The sequence below is a fragment of the Monopterus albus genome, unplaced genomic scaffold (genome assembly GCF_001952655.1).
Source record: "Monopterus albus unplaced genomic scaffold, M_albus_1.0 scaffold204.1, whole genome shotgun sequence".
NCBI classification, from domain to species: domain Eukaryota; kingdom Metazoa; phylum Chordata; class Actinopteri; order Synbranchiformes; family Synbranchidae; genus Monopterus; species Monopterus albus.
Genome location: NW_018128084.1, coordinates 443,731 through 463,084, shown reverse-complemented (window position 1 = coordinate 463,084; position 19,354 = coordinate 443,731). Strand labels below are relative to the sequence as shown.

Sequence of the window (19,354 nt, the reverse complement as noted above, 5' to 3'; positions counted from 1 at the left end):
TTTTATGTCTATCAATAAATGTGTCTAATCTGTTATTAAAGAGTTTTTCCAGAATTTTTGAAAATTGTGACAACAGAGAAACCGGTCTATAATTTGTGAAGTTGTGCTTATCACCAGATTTATACAGTGGAATAACCTTTGCTATTTTCATATTATTGGGGAACTGCCCAAGTCGAAACGACATGTTAAAAATATGGGTTAATGGTTTGCATATCCCCTCAATTGCCCATTTAACCATTGTCATACTGATACCATCACTATCACTGGATGATTTATTACCACATTTGTTCACTATCTCTAAAATTTCCTTTTTAACTATGGGCTTCAGAAACATAGAACACATTTTCCTTTCAATTGTATTGTTATTTATAGTGATGGATGTATCATCAGTTTAAATGCTTCTTGCTAAACCGGTGTATCATTGTCCATAAAATATTGAGGGTAGTTACTCATGCTGGTATTGTTTCTAATCAAATTATTTAATATATTCCAAGTACATTTCATGTTATTTTTATTATCCTCTAATACTTGTAATAGTAATATTGTTTCTTACATATCCTTAATAACGCAATTAATTTGTTCTTATATAACTTATATTTTTCTTCCGCCTTCTTGGATCTGTCCTTTATGAATTCCTTATATAACACATTCTTCTTTTTACATTCATTCTGTAATCCCTTACTCATCCACGGTTTCCCACTGTAATTCCTCTTGTTTTTATACTGCTTACGAGGACAGTTCCTGTCATATACTTTCATGAATATATTTAAAAATTGCTCATATGCTTTATCTAAGTCATCCTCTCTGTAAACTGTTTCCCAGTCTTGCCCCATAAAGTCCTCTTTTAGCCTCCTTACAGCATGTTCATTCATCACCCTCCTATAAAAAAAGATTTGTTTTTGGCCTCTCTTTTCTATACTGGCAGTCATAAACCAAAAATACAGGTAAATGATCACTAATATCATTTATAAGTAATCCACTAGACATTTTGCTGTCAATATCACTAGTAAATATATTATCTATTAGTGTTGCATGCTGGGTTGTTAATCTAATTGACAAGTTACTAATCAAAAAACAACTATAAAGAGTAGAGAGCAGCCTAAATAAAGTAAGGCAAGCTTATGCTTCTGGTCATCAGGCAGCTTGGCTGTGTGCGGCATGTTAAGACCACCAGGTGACATACATCTTTTTGGTGTCGAGCAGCCCTGGAAATCCTCTGCCTACAGACTCCTTGTATAGTATGTTTGTGTTGGCGTGCAAGCATGCATTTGCTTACAAACACTTCTCTGGGATTGTTGTTGCAACTGCAGCAATGTCCCAGTCAGTTTGGTTGGTAATGACAGACTCGAGTGGGCCATTCCCCAGTGGGACTTCTCTCAAGGGGAACTGGTCTCAGTGGGATCAGAGGCACAGATTGTGTTCAGCAGACAGCTTTAAAAACATGGACTCTGAAAACATCCTCTTGGGTTTAAATTACATTCTGAGGGCTGATGAAACTAGTCCAGGTCAGGATGATTTTTTAAAGTCAAAACACCAAGACTAGACTCAAACATTCTTCTTGTGACAGTAACAACAGGGCATGGAGGCCTCAGCTCTGCAAACCTGATCTAAAAAAAAGGAGGTGGAAAGAGTACTCCTGTCTATATCACAGTGTAAAAATACACTATTATAAGTAACATTCTGCATTCCAGTTTGTTTGTTTTTTCAGAAGTAAAACTATAGCAGTATTTTCAGCAAAATGTACTTTACTAAAAGTGACAGTACCCATTACCCATTACACAGAGTAACCCTGTTCAGTATTATATTGTTAGATATTGGATTATTATGGATGCATTCATGTGTAAGAGGTATTTTAGTTGTAGGTGGTCAAGACTGAGCTAATGTAAAAACTTTTACATAATGTGTAGCAGTGCATTTTCTTAAAAAGCATCATATAAAAACTGTTTTCTATATAAAACCTTAATCTGCAAAGTTACCAGTAAGTTTAACTGTTTGAAAAATGTAGTAAAATATAGTAAAAAAAATTCCCTCTGAAATGTAGTGGAGTACAAGTATTCAAGTAAATTACAAGTACCTCAAATTTGTCCTTATTGTAAGTACTTTCCAGTAAATTCGGTTATAGTAACAATTGCCAGTATATAAAACAATCTTGTTTTCTGACATCTTTATTCTTTAGTTATGGAAATACCAATAAAGCTAAGATGGGCAATGCATAATCTTTATTTTTTTACCGTGAACCTTAAGTCCATCCTGCAGTCAGCACTGCACTGTAACAGACTCAGACAAAATACAATAAATGCCCTCTTGTATAATTTCTCATCGATCTGGCCTTCACAGCTTTCTGCCCTGTTGTGACTACAAGGTGACCTTCTTGTTAAAGAAAACGCACCAGCTTAGTGTTACTGACCGGAGCCAGTTGTTGTGTACTATACATCACATTACCATTTCTTACTGACTCAATGAGATGACTGACCCAACACAAACATGTACACACTCGTGCAGTCGAGATTAGCCTGTTGTTTATAAGGCAGCCACAAAAAATATTAGCTTCTGTCTAAAATGGTTTTAAAGTGTAAACTAGGGAACCAGAGCAAACAAGTCAGTTAATGAAATTTAAGATACAATATTTTGCACTAAATCATTTAAGATCTAAAGCTGTAACAAACCACAAGCACTTACAACACCTCCCTCAGCATGTCCTGTTGTTTCTTCAGAGGCATCTGTACTCATGTTATATAGTGTTATTATTGTTTCATTCAGCCATTTCTCACCTGAATATACACTCATTTACATAGTCTCTTTCAAACTGAAGGACTCTTTAATGATTGACTTTCAGAAATTCAGCTACTTTACCAGCAGTACTGATACATGTTGATACGTATATAGACTGTACTGTAAAATGATATGTACTATTTTTAGCTCAGGACAAAATTGTGTTCCTTAATGTAACAAATCAGAGTCTACAGTCATGCTAGCAACTGTTTGAGGCTATACACAGTGACATTTTTAGCTAAATGCTAACATCAGCATGTTAACGTGTTCCCAGTGCTAATATGCTGCTGCTACTGTGATTGGGTATAGTGGTTACCATGTTCATCATCTTAGGTTAGTCTGTTAGCATGCTGAAGATGCCATTAGCTTGTAGGTATTTAGTTATTAACCAAAATATTAAATAAACTGAACTTTGGAGCAGATGATGGCAAGTGAAAGGGTCATTGAAGTTATTACAAAACAGATTAAAGAATTCAAATTGTATGGCAATCCATCAAATAGTTGTTGAGACATCACTTTAAACCACAAATATCAATCTCATGGAGGCAACAGAGAAAAAGTCAGAGGGCTGCAAAATCAATGGAATTCCTCTTCTGGGAACCATCAGTGTCAATGAAAATTAAAATTTGGTGTCTGTCCATCTAGCTGATGTTGACAGGACAGAACTGATACCTAGATCATCGTCAATAAATGTCATGCATCAAGTAAAATAAGTGTCAAACTTTAGAAATAGAATAGTAAGCTGACACTTGCAAGTTTCCCCAAACTATTCAAAAGCTTTTAAGTGGTTGATTATAGAGAGCAGATTAGAATTGCTCTTTGTCAAATGGTGCTCTGTGTATCAACCATTTAAAGACGATATTTTCCCTTGTCTTTCAGGATCGTATCTACTGGACAGACAGAGACAGGGCGGCAGTCTTTATGGTCAACAGGCTGACTGGTCGAGACATCTCCACCCTGGCTGAAAACCTCAACGACCCCCATGACATTGTGGTCTTCCACCAGCTCCGACAGCCACAAGGTGAGCATGCAGTATGTGTGAGGGTCTTTGCATGTGCGTCCCCATGTTGGTTCATGTGTCGTCACACATCCCCTCATTGCGATCATGTGAGCTGACCAAGTTTCCTCCGTGCATCCGTGTCGACCCCGTGCACATGAATAAATGATGGTGAGGCTTGTGACTGTGGTAGAGTGATCAAAGCTGTAGGAGCATATGTCTGTCAGATCCCTGTTAGAGAAAACCATGTTTTGTTTTTTTTTAATCCAATGGGACGATCCTGATTTGAGCTGAACCGAACAGAGCACTGAATCATGAATGTGAAGGCTGTGTATTTCCTTTCTTACATGTCAGGTTTCATATCTCTCTCTCTGCCTGCTTGTCTCTGTTTATTCCTACCTCACAGTGCATAGTCCATTGTCATTCACATTTTAATTTCTTTGTATCTCATCACCATCTTTCCAGTTTGATTTGCATATAATACATTATTGTCTTTTCCTAGTTTATATTTAAACAAGGCAATACAGCAAGTTTCTATATGACTTCATTCTTGTTATCCTTTTAGCTGTTTTTAATGGGTTTTGCTAAAGGAAATTCAGCATTGTTCACAGCAGAGAAACATACAGCAGCTTTTTCTGTCTCTCTCTGACTCGCTACTATCTCCCCATGAATAGGTGATAGTATTATTCATATAACAATATAATTCTCCCTGTCTCTTCTCTGTCTCCAGGCCCAGACAGCTGTAATCTGGGCAGTGTGGCCAATGGAGGCTGTGAGTATCTCTGTCTTAAGGCCCCACAGATCACCGAACACTCACCCAAATACACCTGCGCCTGCCCTGATGGACAGGAACTGGGGCCTGATATGAGGGGCTGTGTGCCAGGTGAGCGTGTTTGTGGGTGGTAATGAAAGGATTTAGTAATCAATAGCATCTAGTGGGATCTATTGGACAGACATCACAGAGCTTACAGTGCAATTAATCACATTCAGCTTCATTTAAGGAAGCGATTATGTTGTTTAGAGTCCAGTGTTATTAGAGGGGAAACTTGTAGGAGTTTGGGCAGTAGCCTACTTGGTTAAATAGACTTTTAGGCTAGTGTTGAAAATGTTTGGTATCTCAGTGTAGATAGTGTTATACTAATATTAATCACAATAAACAGTGTTCATTATATAGCTCTTTTCTACACACAAACACGCCAAGTAATTTACAGTCAAAGCAACAAAGCACAACAGAGGGAAATGTCAAATTAATTGACTTGGCAGTCTTGCACGTCTTCTATATTGTATTATTTCCATTTCAGATTTAGTAGCATAATGTTCAAGTTTACTGTAATTAGAAGGAATGCACATATTCAGTCATCTTCAAGTTATCTATTTCATGTTTGTTTGTTTTTTCAAGAGAGTACTGCACTGACTCTTTTTGAAACTTTCAGTCTTTAACACATGGACAATAATTATTTCCTTGAGCTAAGGCTTCTACTGCACTCTTCCTTTCCTTTCAGCAGCACCAAGAAACAACACAACACAGGCAACCTCACCTCTTGCTGGATTTACACCTGGCACCAGAGGGACTGCCGCTGAAGATGCCTCTACACCGCCTGGGGGAGTATCACACGCTGACACGACCCCCCACTTGACCACAGTGCCCTCTGATGCCCCTGAGCCGCTCACACCCCTCAGCACGCTCAAACCCGTGACATCACAGGAGTCAAAGGCACTGGGCTCCCATTCTACAGCCACCACCATGGTCATCTCCACCACACCTGCAGGGGACAGTAGCATCTCACAACACTGTAAGTGGGCTGTGAACTGACAGTCATGCTCCTCGGTTGTGCGTGGGTGTGAAGGTCATGTGGTGTAAATACAGTATGTCTCTTTATAGACTTAAAATAAAATGTGTTCATGCATGTCACATTCTTACATCTAGATTTCATAATTTATCACTTTACGATTTCAGGCCCTATATGTTTAGCATTCCTGAAATGATCCCCGGGGTCCTTTGTATGAGGAGAGAGCAGAAAGTGCCAGTTTCACCTCGGCACCCTCATGTCCTCAAGTATACATCCACTAGTCATACATTTATAATGCAGGTAACAACCTCCGCTTCACTGTAATGATGAGATTAAAGTGAGATATCCATGAGACCCAGCAGCCATGTTCGACGGACTTTAATAATAGGAGTGATGGATGATACCTTGTCACCTCTCCCCCTGTAAATTGTGCTCTGTGTGGACTGTGGGGTGTTGCATCTCTAGGAGGGCACGTGTGCTCTTGTGTACATAAATAGGTATGTGGCATTTAAATGAGTGTGAGCTGTGAGGTGACATTGGAGGTGTGACTAGATAAAATGTGTAAGATCAGGGGTCATATCAAGGTCACACTGGCAAATGTCAACGAACTCGTTGTTGTTCCCCTCTCTCTCGTTTCTTTTTATTCCAGCCTTTTTTCACTGTTCCTCTTTGTAAAACATTCACGGCTGTGCATGCATGAGCTCCCTGGCTTTTTGTTATATCTCACCTCTCTTACACCTGCTCTCCCTTGCTGCCTCTTGTGCTTATTGCTCACTTTATTTCTCAGGCATTTTTTTTTAATCCCATACACATTCTCACTCTGATCCTCTCTCGTTCTGCTCTAACTGCTCTTTCTCATTTCATCTCTTTCTACAGCTGGAAGCGAGCATTTCCTCTTGGGTGAGAACCTGACAGTGGCGGTTTTGGGTGTGGTCATCCCCATTGGTAAGTCACCTGAAGCTTCCATGTCTGCGTTTGTCTGTCCACACTAAAGGCCCGAAGGGCTGCGTAAAGCTGCTGTTTACCTGCTGCCTATAGCCACTCTGTTTGTAGTCCATTCTCACTGGCCCTGCTGTGGCAGGATGAGAGAAGCCTGGCCCACAGGTCTTCTTCGCTGAGATTTCTCAGGAGTCATTTTCTGTGTTTCTGACATCACTGCCATCCTACATTATTCACCTCACACTGTGTTGTTGTGTTGGGCTCAGGTACAGCCAGAAGACCTTTAGTCTAGTTAACATGCCATAGTGCAGCAAGAAAGCACTTACAGGGTTCATCCAATTTTCCAAAAAGATTTTCTCACTTGCCTTTAATGGTATGTACCTGTTGCTGCATATGTCAGTCTTTTCATTCATATTTTGTTTATACTAATAATTGTGCAAGATTGATCCCTCAAGGGGTCCTTGAAGCTGACGGCTCTCATTTTTAGCCAGCTTCTATCAATTTGGTCAGCTAAAATGTCAGCTGTCACTGGCAGATTTTATTGGCTATAGCTATCTAAGCTAAGCTAATTTTAGCTCCTATTAGCAGGTCAAAGCACTTGTTTCCAGGTGACTTGTTTTAAAATGGCAATCTAGCAAAACAGGTCTTAAATATAGAAACCACGATGGCCCTGTACATGATGTTGCACATGTGCAAATAGACTGACGCTAAATCTAAATGCACCAGGCAAAAGCTCAGCTTGCTAACCAGCTGATGATGCATGGAGACGAAGTAAAGTAATAGCGTGCTTCTGTTACAATGTAGAACTGATTAGTTCTAGTGTAATAAGAGCTATAACAAAAAATATAACATTATACTGTTACACTATTTGACTACATCAATTACATATTGTTCATATTTTCAGAAAATATGTTTTTACTTGTAACATTACAAAAAAGGGGATTTAATACAGTATAAAAATCTACAGTATAAAGGCTGCAGGAAATTTCTATAAATTTACTATATGTGTGAAAAATACTTTTCCTGTGCATCTACAGGTCATGTTAAGGTATAAACAGGCAAAACCAATGCGACACCAGTACAGTAGTAAGTGGACTGGAATAAAATGAGTCACATGGACAGATGGTCTTGTTATACACTTAATAAGGTGAAAAGGCAGGTCCAGTGAGAAACGTAAAGCATTTAAACTTTATCAAAGCTTTACTGTTTTAATTTCACAAAGCACAATTTAATAAAACATGATTAAATTGCAGTTCTTATGTATGCACAGATTTGTTGAGGATGAGTTACTGAGAGATTGTGATGCTGATTGTGATGTTGTCACTTTTACACCCCAGGGAATGTTTTTTTATACTAATTTGCTCCAAAGCCAGGGCACCAATGATGCTGCAAGCAGCTGATTTAGAGTCTGTGTTAACAGTCTGTTGGACAGTGTTTGGCTCAGTGTTTAGCTGAGCCACCCACACACACACATCCTTTGTATTGCTGCCCCCCTGCCTTCTCTGTCCCCTGCATGCCTGCTCTGCTCCTCTCTGTGCTGTCATTTCATGCCATGGGCTTGTAATGCCTCATTAACGCTCCGCCCCTTCCCGTGTCCCCGTGGCTGTGTGTTAAACGCATGCAGTTCCTATCATTGCCACAGTGGTGTTCGGCCTGGTTTGCACCGGCGTCTACCTGGTGTGGCGCAACTGGAGGCACAACTCCACCAAGAGCATGAACTTTGACAACCCTGTCTACCGCAAGACCACCGGTGAGGGCGAGGAGGATGAGATCCACATCGGACGGACTGACGGTGTGGGGCACCACACCCACCACCACCCGTACCCGCAGGGTGTCAGCATGGGAGTTATGGGAGCAGGAGGCGGCACATGCCCACAGTTCATCGCTCTGCCACTTGGGGGCAGCATGCCCGATCCAGGGACCCACTGGTACACAGAGCAGCCCATGCTCACCAGTGCAAAGTGAACGATTAGTGGGCGACTTTTACAGGAGATGGCCGCTCAGGCACACGCACACACAGCCAGGTCAGAGGTGACTTGTACTGAGTTTGCTGAAGGGGCGAACAACATATCATTAAGTGTACATGCGGCCATTCACAGCCATGTCTTATGCCAATTTCCATTTAACAAGATGAACACAATTCTTTAAAAAAGTACAGTAGTTTCATATCTTTTCTGCGCTGGAGCTGGATCTATTTTTCTCTGAAAAAACACTGAGAATTAACTACAGAATTATTAATGTGTCATACTATGTTCTCAACTCCTGAGTCTGACTGGTATCTGTTTGCTTTGATAACTGAGTGAGGTGTGTGTTGTGCGTCTTATACTGTGTTTTGTGACTGGGCAAGTGAGAAGTCATGTTTCGTATTGATGTATTAAATTTGGGCTTTGTGTTATTCCTGGTGCACTATGGAGCTCTGGGAGGAGGAGGAGGAGCTCTGAAAGTGGGACAGCGCCTGCGTTGATGGGACAATCTGTACAGATTCATGTTTCACTCATAAATGTCATTAATTCTGTCGTTTTGTGTTAGTAACATGTTCTTGGTGGGCTTTAAAGAAAGGTTACAGCCGTGTTTTGTGATTTCTCTCTGGTCAGAGGCAGCCTCAAGAGTGAATTGTCTGACAAGTCAAAGTGCAGTTCATTACTGTTGGTTGGAGAGGTTATGTTTTTATTTGTCCTCTAACAGGCTGGAGCCTAGGGAGAGGTCAGCAGGTTTGCAGGCTGGAAAGAAAGAAATGGAGACGTACAGTATTTATGAGCAGTGGAGTCGTCTTCTTTATTGTGACTTTTTTAGATGTTAAGTGGTTTTTAAAAAGTAATAGACTGCAGCTTTTAGGTAGGCAACAGTGTTACACCGCTGACAGAAATCCTCATTAAAAATTGTATTTAATCACCTGCTTTTGACTGTGACAAACATCCACAAAAATAACGCCCCATGTGAAGTGATAAGGAATTCATGCTGTTCTCCGGTGAACAAAGACAGTGTGCACTTTGCCCTCTGAAAACAAAAACAGCATGTCTGATTGCTCACCAGCTGAAAGCGCAGCCAGTTTATTGTTTGATACAAGATGCATACACATACATGTTCACAACAGAGAGCCAGATTCCCTGCCTGCTTTCTTTTGCTCGGAGATGGACGATATCTGAGCAGACAGTTTTGGATAGTGCCATGTGGGAGGGCCCAGCTGGCGGCGGCTCGATGAGAGCGACCTGTCATATGATGTAACCACAAAAAACAAAAGTGAGACTCTGATGGAATGAGGTTGAGACCCGTCCTGTTTCATGCAGGCTTAGTCTTATTATTATCACTGTTACTCCATTCATAAACCTTAAGTCTGTGTGTGTGTGTGTGTGTGTGTGTGTCCATGTGTGTTATGCATGTGAGTGCTGATGTTCATTCCACGGCCATATTTGAGACTTTTTTATGCTCTTTGTTGCACAACCCTCTTAGAATGCCTTCTGTATTGTGTATTGCATGGAAGAAAGTGTGTGCTAGTGTGTGAATACACAGGCGCGTGAGTGTGCAAGTTTACGACACTGAAGCTTTGAGGGTGCTTTTTGATTCATTGATTTGTAAATATGTTTTCATAAGGTTTTTGATAATGTACAATACAATTATGTAAAATAAAAGATGTACATAAGATTTTAGATAACATGTTGGCAGGTATATTAATTTATTTGTATATAAAAGAGCACTGCATTCCCTGATCGTAACTAATTCGAATGATCCACCAAAGTGGTTTGTGTTGTTTCTTGCTATACCTCATTTAGCATCATTTTTGTGTGCAAACCTTTCTTTGTCGACCCATGTAAAACATGGCGTCCCTCCTGATTGACTCTCATATTTTTGCAACACTTTCCAGCCTTGGTATCAATGAGTTTTTATTTATCTGTGCCTTTTTGTTTAATTGCTTCTTTCATTTTCCTCCAGTATTTTTCATGAAAAGGACAGGGATCAGCCAGCTACTGTACATGCAAAGATAAACTGGTTCCACTCTTTCATTTTCTGTATTGAATTACCTTTGAATATCTCTATATATTGATATATAAAATCTGACTGAAAAGTTCCTCGGTGTGTGGGTTGTCTCGTTTCCTTCTACATATGATCAAATATCTCACATACCACCATACCACAGACTCACTGCTCGAAGTAAATCTTTAAAGCGAGACGATGTAATGTTTTCTGAACTGTGTATATTATAGCATTTTTTTTCAGTTTCTCTTGCGTTCATTGCTTTAAAGCTGCACTAGTCAATGTTTTTATATCAACAATGGTTCAAATGAGTGTTTGCTGGTGTTGCTCATAATGACAAACCAAAGAAAAGTGTCATTTATCCCTGTAGTTCCTCTCAGCTCAATGTGGTATCAAAGCCCATTGTTTTAGTTCTGGTCTTTTCCAGATGCTGAAGACGTTTTTATAACAGAAATGTACAAGATTACATTCATCAGTCGTCCCAAAATAGGGCTCTAGCGGAATGCTCATGCTGATATTGATACATCCACTATATCAGCCATTCGTTGTTACTTCTCAAATGTGTGATTTTCAGCTTGTGGTGAAATTCTGTCAAAAAATGACATATATACGTAAAAATCTAATAAATGCATCTTTTAAAACATTTTCATCTTTTAACAACTTGACAGAAATGTGGTGAAACAATACGCTTGTTGCTGCTATGAGCTACTACTCGTACCAGACCAAGTGAAGCTGTACCAGCAAAATTGCAGAATTGGCCTAGTGGAGTTTTATTGTTTATGAATGCTACTCTCTATTTAATCTTAAGACAAGTAGTATTTGTATTATTTTTTCAGTCAAGAGGTGCACAGTGTGGCCTAAAGGCAGATCAGAAGCTGCTCTCGGGTTTGGGACCCCAGCTGACTGAAGTGCAGTTTATGTTCATCCACTGACAAAGTGATCCATCAGCTACAGAGGCTCCGTATCCACCTTTACCTGCTGTAACAATAAATGTGATCAACACCAGAATGCACCAGTAATTAGAATCCAATAATATTATGTACATTAAGCATAAATGTGTGAGTATTTACCTTTAGTACTTTAAGCACATTTTGATGGTAATACTTTTGTACTTTTACTTAAGTAACATTTTGAATGCACAACTTTTACTTGTAACAGTTGTTGCTGCACATAAGCATCACATGAGCACCTTAACTGCTGTGCAAGAAGGTTTTTTGGGTGTGGATGGAGGATTTACTGTGCATCTATGGAACAGGAACATGGCCTGTGTAGATACGCAAATACATGCTGTCATTTATAAACAGATCATCCATTCAAAACATAATGTTTTATTTTATAAAGCATTACCGATTTTGTTACCTATGTCAATTTTTTATAGTCTTTGTTGCCAATATTATATCTACAATGCTTGACTTATGGACAAGAGGGGATTTCGTCACCACCCATCCATCTCTCTCTTTCTGAGTATATAACACATATTTGCTCAGGGTCATAACAGCAGCGGGGCAGTCAGTCAGTTAGCCAGGCTGGAAAACATCCTCTGGGGAAATGAGGTGGCTTTGCTCTGTCAGAGAGAAAGCCAGCCTCGTCTCTTTTGCTGCAATCCATCCTTTTTGTCTTATCTCACATACGTAGTCTCAAGACCTCACAGCAAAACTAAAGCTCTGCCCCATACTGCTTCCCAGGGCGTTAAAGCAATAAAGGGCCTGCTCAGACACATCTGCTTTCACGCCTGACTGGGCCATTCCAGCCGCCATACAGCTGGTTTGCAGGTGAATCTCACTGTCTCCTCTCACAGTCGAATTAGAACAATCTGATGGGTATAACGTTTATTGTCTCACACTTGAAAAGGATTTGAGCTGATCCCTTGGATATGTCCATTTTAGAATTCCAGACTGACATATATTGTTGCTTTCTTTATGTTGTATTTGATTTGGCTGACAGTAGAGATACTAGAACGGAGGAACTACGACACCTGCTGGTCGGATTTATCAATACAGCATTGCAACAAAGCTGATAAATGGGTTTTCAACATGAAATATCAGTTTTCTATATTCAAACTAAAAATGTGTATATTAGTGTAGAATCTGTTAGTGAGTGAAATCAACAGGTTTGTTTATTGGCACCAAAAATCTCTTTCTTTCATCTGCTCAGTAAAGTGTGCATACACACACACACACATATATATATATACACACACACATATATATTTTATTTTGTGTGTTGACGTGTTGAAGTGCTGCAGTAATGCAAATTGTGATGCATACTTTTCCTGTATAAGCAGAGGAGCATTTGACATGGAACATTTTATTATCATAGGACCAGTACAATAAACATATACTGTAATAATAAATATATTTTCTTCATTGCATAGATTGCAGAGTGAAGCTGCTACTTGGATGTCGCACACATTAAAGACAACAGAAAATGGCACATTTAGTCTATACTGCATCAGCAACCATGACAAACCCTCCTTCGAAGTTGTACCTCGCTCACTGGTGACGTAGTGTCTTCTTAAAATGATGTAATTCCGTCTAAAATTCAAGCTAATGCTTGCACAGAAATCCAGGATTCAGAAATATTATTATTAAGGAAAGAGCTCAATCCAAGCACATAGCGCCAACATTAAACGGCACTTTGCTGTGCCTTTGACAGAAAAGAGCACATGTGAGAGGATCATATAGTGGGAGGTCCTTTTCTAGTCTTCCAGTTCTACAGGGCTCGAGCTTTAGCGTGGGCCTGCAGGAGGGCGGCCGTATCACTGTGGGAACCTTGCATAGCAATGGAGAGAGCAGTTCGGCCGTGCTGGAAGACAGAAAGAAAGAAAAGCAGGAAATTAGGACACAAATGTTGAAATATGAACCCATATACAGTCATATTAGAGACTGCCTTATTAAAACACTTCCGTTTGCCGGACAGTTGGACCAAACTGAAATGTCTCAATAATTACTGAACGGGTTGTCTTGAAATTTCACTAACACATTCACAGTCCTCAAAGAATAACTTCTTTAATTTTGTTGATCCCCTGCCTTTCCCCCTTGCACCATCACAAGGTTTCATGACATTTTTTCATTTTTAGAGGAATGTTGTGTAAATGCTAACATGCTAAACCATGACATCAGCATGGTAAGATCGTCAAAATATTCAAGATTTTATACATCAGAGCTCCTTTTTTGTGTCCAGTTCAAGTAGATATGTGATTTTGTTAACAAATACTGTATAATAGGGTTTCATTTGAATTTCGTGTTCTCACATTGAAGTTACTGGGGGTGCAGCTTGTAGAATTTTAAAAATATTATTGTCAAATTAACTGTTGATTTATTTGGGATAATAACCTTAAAACTTTAATACCACAGACAAGACAACTGGTAGCCTGTATCTTACACTAGTGGCAGTTTAAAAAAGGACAAAGTCAGAGGGTTTGAGGATAATAATAGAAGTAAAAAGTCCACAGGACATGTTTGCAGGGGTATCACCTTGTCAGTCAAGGTGAGATCACACTGGCTCCTCTCCAGCAGCAACCTTGCAATGTGCGTGTGACCTCTCTCAGATGCGAACATCAGGGCTGTGGTTCCCTGGTTGTCCTGGATGTTGGCGTCTGCCCCACAACTCAGCATCAGACGAACCATCACAACTCGGCCGTGTCTCACTGCCAAGTGCAGAGCTGTCTGGCCCGTCTGAATGGAAAGGGAGAGACAATGAGACAGAGACCAAGATTAAGTGACTTGTCTGAAACCACTCTCCTACTTTACCCCCTATTTAGATGCTGTTCATTTGAGAGATCAGAGTTCAACACGTCACCTATTGACGTTCATTATCTTGCTAAAGAACCCTTTAGAGGGAAACCAGCTATTTAGTTTACCACATTTGGGAACTCAGACGAGACACATTTAAAAAGGAACTGTCAGCACTGAAGCAGTGGATTGTTGTGACTTCAAGTCCCGTGTGAGTCAAGCTTAAAGGATACCGCTTTTTATGTTTTTGTTATTTTTAAAACATCTCATACATAGATCTTGCACTCAAAATATATAACCTTCATGACATCCACAGGGCTATTTAAAATGCCAGGAAAGTATACAACTGTACTCATAGGCTAAGTAGTATATTCTTTATCAGAAGCAAACTGATATCCGTGTGTAAAATCAGGAGTTACTTTTAAATATTGTGTGTGATTGTTTCATTAGAGGCGATTCTCCATTTAGAACTCAGAAAAGTGGAAAACAACCCGCGCAGCGTGCCCGGGAGTCAGCTTAGTAACCTGTAGGTGGATGGCTCATTTTCTTTACATTTTAAACTGGAGTCCACACTTTGCCTAAACAAACCACCATTTGAATTGTTTATCTTAAAGTCGGACAGTGTTTGCATTTGTCACGTTACCTTGTTGGAGCGAGTGTTCACGTTGCTCAGCTCCATTAGCTTGCGGACCACCTCCATGCCACCAGGACCATCAGGGGCCGTCAGTGAAGCCAGCATCACTGCTGTGTAGCCAGCATTGTTCTGAAGGTTCACATCAGTCACACCTGTGGTACAAAGGCAGTGTCAACACTTTCAATAATTACAAGCCAACTATTCACATGTACAACAACTCTGGCAACACAATACTCTAACCTGTGTCCAGCAGCAGGCTGACGATGCCGTAGTTGCTGTGGGAAATGCTGTAATGCAAAACGGTGTTGCTGTTGTCATCTTCCAGGTTGACGAGGAAGGCCAGCAGAGGAGGTGTGGCTTTCTGCACCTCTCTCAGGTACCAAGCCACCTTGCTGGCCACTGAAGCCTCTTCTGCTGCTGCACTGAACCAGTGCTGAAACAGAACGACCAGGGCCTTCCTCTGGAAAAGAGGAAACTTTGAATAATGCTTTCTGACTGGATTTGGGCACTAAAGTGTGTAGTACATGTTCCATTATTCATCTTTAATTTAACAGATCCACTTTAGCTGTATTAATTGATTTGTTTGACTACAAGACATAAGAATGATATATTGCCACACACCACTTTGATACTGTGAAGATGACGGCCAACAACTGCCTTGTTACACTCAGCAGACATGTAGCCACATTAGCATTAACTTGGCATTTCTGCCACATTCTGTTGAATGTCAGTCCAGTGTTCACTGTGTTTTGATCTCCACCAGCAAATATCTGGCTCTTAAATTCTAAAGACAGGTTGCATCAGAGCTAATGGAAACAGCTGGGAACAAGGTTTAATGAGAGCAGTGAGACTGAACAGTAAAGCTGCAGGCCATGAAACCAAAACCAGGAGCTGAAAGATGCTAAAAGGCCTTGTAGCGCTGCAGAGGTGTGAGATAAATCTCTGTCCAAAGGGTGCTTTTACATCAAACACAGACATTTCATCCACTGTTGACATAGAAATGTTGAAGGAGTTTCCCATTTACCAAAGATAAGTTAATTAGTCTTGATTTCAAGTTGCGTGGGAGAATCCAAGTCACATACCATGTCATCACTAGGGTTGTTCATGTTGTCCATGTGATCACTGAGGAACTGACAGGCAGCCATAAACTCTGCACTCACACTGTCCCTAAAAGAAACAATGTGTTCACTATAGAAAGAGAGAAGAAGGGAACTTTTGCCTCACAGCATTAGGAATACAGTATATTCCCATGAGGTAAACATTTAATTTCCACACTGATGAAACACTTGTGGTCCTCTCACCTGCCCCCGGTGATGATTTCCGAGCCTGAGTGCCCCTCCATCTGTTCTCCTGGGGCCTGTAGTTTCATCCTGGCTGTTTTCTCTGGAGCCTCGACTTCTGCAGACGCCACGCCTCCATCTGTCTGCCCTGATCCTGTTTTTCCAGGTACTATCTGCCCGTCTGGCTTCAATTCCCGCTCTCTTTCCATCTTCTCTGGGTCTGCCTGGGCAGAAGCCTTGTCTCTAAGGCTGGTCTGCACCCAGTCACCATGAATGCTGTGGTTCTCGCTGCCCTGCCCATGTACATTTCCACTTGCTCTTGTTTTACAGCTTTACAGAAATGAAAGAAAAGATATCATGGCAGGAAGAGGATTATATCACATTACTGACAGCAATGAATTCTGGTATCTCTTAAACACTGCAATTTAACATTGACAACATTGTCTAAATCCTTGAAAAAAACTCATCATTATCCACATTTACTGAATTTATTTTATTTTTATTTAGGAAGCCAATTAACCGTTCCCCCCTGAAATGTCTGATGCATTATTCATACAGTATACTGCATGGTCAAGGACAATTCAATCAATATTTAGAGACCAATCCTTTTAAAGTCAAACCTAATTAAATGTAATGCATGTGTTCTTCCATTTTAAACAAGTGCAGGTCTCAGAAGATTTGTCTCGTTATTATAACCACATTTGTTGTCATGCTGAGACAGAAAGTCCAGTATTCTGTAATAATCTGTTTTTTTCTGACCCTGTCATCCCAAGACAAGAGAGTCAACGCTGTAGAGGGGGTGGTATTCATCCTTCAGTCTTAAATTATGCTGTTTTTCAGAGTCAGAACCATACAACGGCTTAAAGAACCCCAAGTTAAGCCAAGTAACCAGTGATCATAACTGTGAAGCTTGCTAATGTCAGTGAGAGTTATTTACTGACCCTTCATTAACAGCCCCAGAACGTAGGCTTGCTGATGTCTGGGCACATCTGTCTTTCTTCATAGCGAGTGTAAAGGCTGGATGGAAGACAAGCACAGATGTGATATGCATTTTGGATATGGCTTGTGATTCTTCTGGACATAAACATTTCTTCACAAAAGCTGTGTCACCTACTCGTCAGTTACTGCAAACAAAGCTACAGAAATCCCAAAAGAGCAGCTGCAATCCCTTTACATTTATTAGGTAAATTGTGTGTCTGAAAGAGAAACATCAGGATGTAGCCTCGTCTGAAGTAAATTTAACGATTGGAGCAAAGAAAAAAGCTTCCATTTATTATGACAACTTCTAATGCAATTAAAATTATTTGAAGACATATAGTATAGTGTTTTCCTACAGACATTAAAATGCACTTGCGGTTTTATAACAGCAGCCAAAGTCCACATATCAGATTGCTCTTATTCATGTGATGATACAGCTGTTAAATTGCTGGTGATTCTGTGGAAGTGGTTTCTAGTTTGTGTAATTATAAGTCATCTCACAACGCTAACGTGTATAATCCTATTCGAGCTTATATGACTTCTTCATACATTAAAGCGGCAGCAAACTTGCTCCTCATCTGCTGTATCCTGAGTGACTTCAGAGGTATAATCACTGTCATAACTTAGAACATTTAAGGTTGAAAGGAGGTTTTCAAAGATTTCTTAACTTGTTGCTTTTCAGAATGATGATAATAAAACATAATACAGTATAATCATAAGATTTATTGATCCTCATTGTAAAATTCACTGCCAAGCAGTAATTCAAATTATAAGCATAAAAATTTGTTAAATGGGATGTACACAATAATACATCAATAATTATAATCAAACAATAATGTAATCTTTGCCATTTTGTATAAAGAGTACTTTTACTTTTGGTACTTTAAGTATATTTTATGCTAATACTTTTGTACTTTTACTTAAGTAACATTTTGAATGCAGGGCTTTTACTTGTAACAGAGTATTTTTACACTGTGGTATTGCTACTTTTACTCAAGTAAACAATTAGAATACTTCTTACACCACTGATCAGGCCATCTACTTAATGCACATGTATCTGTTGACTACAGTACCTCCACGTTGAGTCCTTCCTCCATCACTGTGTCCATGCTGTGTGTAGTAGGAAGTGAGGATGTTGACGAGTTCCATCATCTCCTGCTGCAGGGAACTGACTCTGGAGTCTGGGTGCCTTCGAGGTTCACCCTGCTCTGCTGAATGCTGGTCTGCACACAGACACTCCCACTGCTGCTCCAGGAGTCTCTTGATCTTCCTTATGTGGTGGATGACCACTGCTGCGTCCTCAGCTGGAGCCTCTCTGGGTTCCACAGACACTAGTGAACTCCTTTCAGTAGACATGGGATTGATTACAAAGTCATGCTGTTGACTTCTTTGCCCATTTGCACCGACAGTTCTTCCACCACTTAATTTATCTGGGCTTCTTGAAGAGGTCACTTTATTGTAATCTGGTTCAGTGGATCTCATCACCGTCCCATCTCCGTCCTGGTCTACTGCTACCCTCTCTGCGTGGACCCACACTCCAGGACTCCTGATAAGGTGCTCAATTTTCTCGTCTTTCCTTCTGCTTTCATCCTGCTGTCCCTTAAGCATCCCCAGTGCCCTCTGGAGCTCCAGGCCAGTCTCATGGAGCTTCTGCTCCAGCACAGCCACCTTAGCCTGCAGGGATGTCACCGTCAGCAGCTCGTCTAGATCTGTACTAGTCCTCCACTCGTGTGTTGGATTTGAGTCATGTTGACTGATGCTGTGATGTCTAGGAAACATGATATGACCTTCATGCTCAGGCCTTTTGATGCCCATGGTGCCACAGCGGGACAAGGTGTGAGACTCTGCTGTTCCATTCATTGAAGTGGGATATGGGGATGAATTCAGGCCCAGAAAGAGCCTTTCCCTTTCCTCCTGGAGAATGGAGATTTGAGCCCTGAGTTCTGGAATCACCTTCACCTCCATCTCCAGCTCCCCCACACGTTCAAGGGTTTCTGTCAGGTGTTTCAACAGCACTGAGCAGTCCTGGGGTTGAGGGTTGTTTGGAGAGTAGAAAATGTCTTCACAGGAAGTATTTCTTTCTCCAAGGTGATCCCTTGAACTCCAGAGGCTGCCAGGGTCATCTGTAGACTCTGAGCCGTGTCTCAGCAGGACTGTGAGTGGCAGACTGGAGGCACGGAGGAGATGGGGTCTGATGTGCTCACCTAGAGGTTGCTCATCAAACTCCTTGATTCTGGCCTCCATCTCTGCTAGAGATT

At 40.6% G+C, this 19,354-nt stretch overlaps 2 protein-coding genes across 6 annotated transcripts in view; one reads left to right on the top strand and one right to left on the bottom strand.

Moving 5' to 3' along the window:
- Positions 1–10,558, top strand: part of LOC109970631 (low-density lipoprotein receptor-related protein 8-like) — a 76,773-nt gene extending 66,215 nt beyond the window's left edge. For 3 of the 5 annotated variants that reach the window (XM_020618334.1, XM_020618331.1, XM_020618335.1), the window contains 5 exons: positions 3,652–3,793; positions 4,500–4,652; positions 5,272–5,562; positions 6,436–6,504; positions 8,123–10,558. In XM_020618334.1, the coding sequence (XP_020473990.1) occupies positions 3,652–3,793; positions 4,500–4,652; positions 5,272–5,562; positions 6,436–6,504; positions 8,123–8,463 (996 nt within the window). In that variant the 3' untranslated portion in view covers positions 8,464–10,558. The remainder of the gene's footprint in view (positions 1–3,651; positions 3,794–4,499; positions 4,653–5,271; positions 5,563–6,435; positions 6,505–8,122) is intronic. The other 2 variants (XM_020618332.1, XM_020618333.1) reach the window with 2 other exon arrangements.
- Positions 10,559–12,630: 2,072 nt separating this feature from the next.
- On the bottom strand, positions 12,631–19,351 carry LOC109970624 (KN motif and ankyrin repeat domain-containing protein 4-like). The gene is made up of 8 exons (XM_020618306.1): positions 18,170–19,351; positions 17,060–17,135; positions 16,140–16,448; positions 15,921–16,005; positions 15,079–15,298; positions 14,848–14,990; positions 13,947–14,147; positions 12,631–13,275 (listed from the first exon to the last, which is right to left on the bottom strand). Exons 1-8 carry the CDS (start codon positions 19,338–19,340, stop codon positions 13,183–13,185), a joined length of 2,298 nt encoding a protein of 765 aa, XP_020473962.1. The 5' UTR covers positions 19,341–19,351; the 3' UTR covers positions 12,631–13,182.
- Positions 19,352–19,354: the final 3 nt, after the last annotated feature.

What these genes read in the sequence shown, in the direction of transcription:
- LOC109970624 (XM_020618306.1), bottom strand. Translation starts at nt 19,340, where the DNA reads ATGGAGGCCAGAATCAAGGAGTTTGATGAGCAACCTCTAGGTGAGCAC. An exon ending in TCTGGGGCTGTTAATGAAGG is followed by an intron (nt 16,449 to 17,059) that starts GTCAGTAAATAA and finishes ATTTCTGTAAAG; the next exon opens with CTGTAAAACAAGAGCAAGTG. An exon ending in ACAACCCTAGTGATGACATG is followed by an intron (nt 15,299 to 15,920) that starts GTATGTGACTTG and finishes CCTCTTTTCCAG; the next exon opens with AGGAAGGCCCTGGTCGTTCT.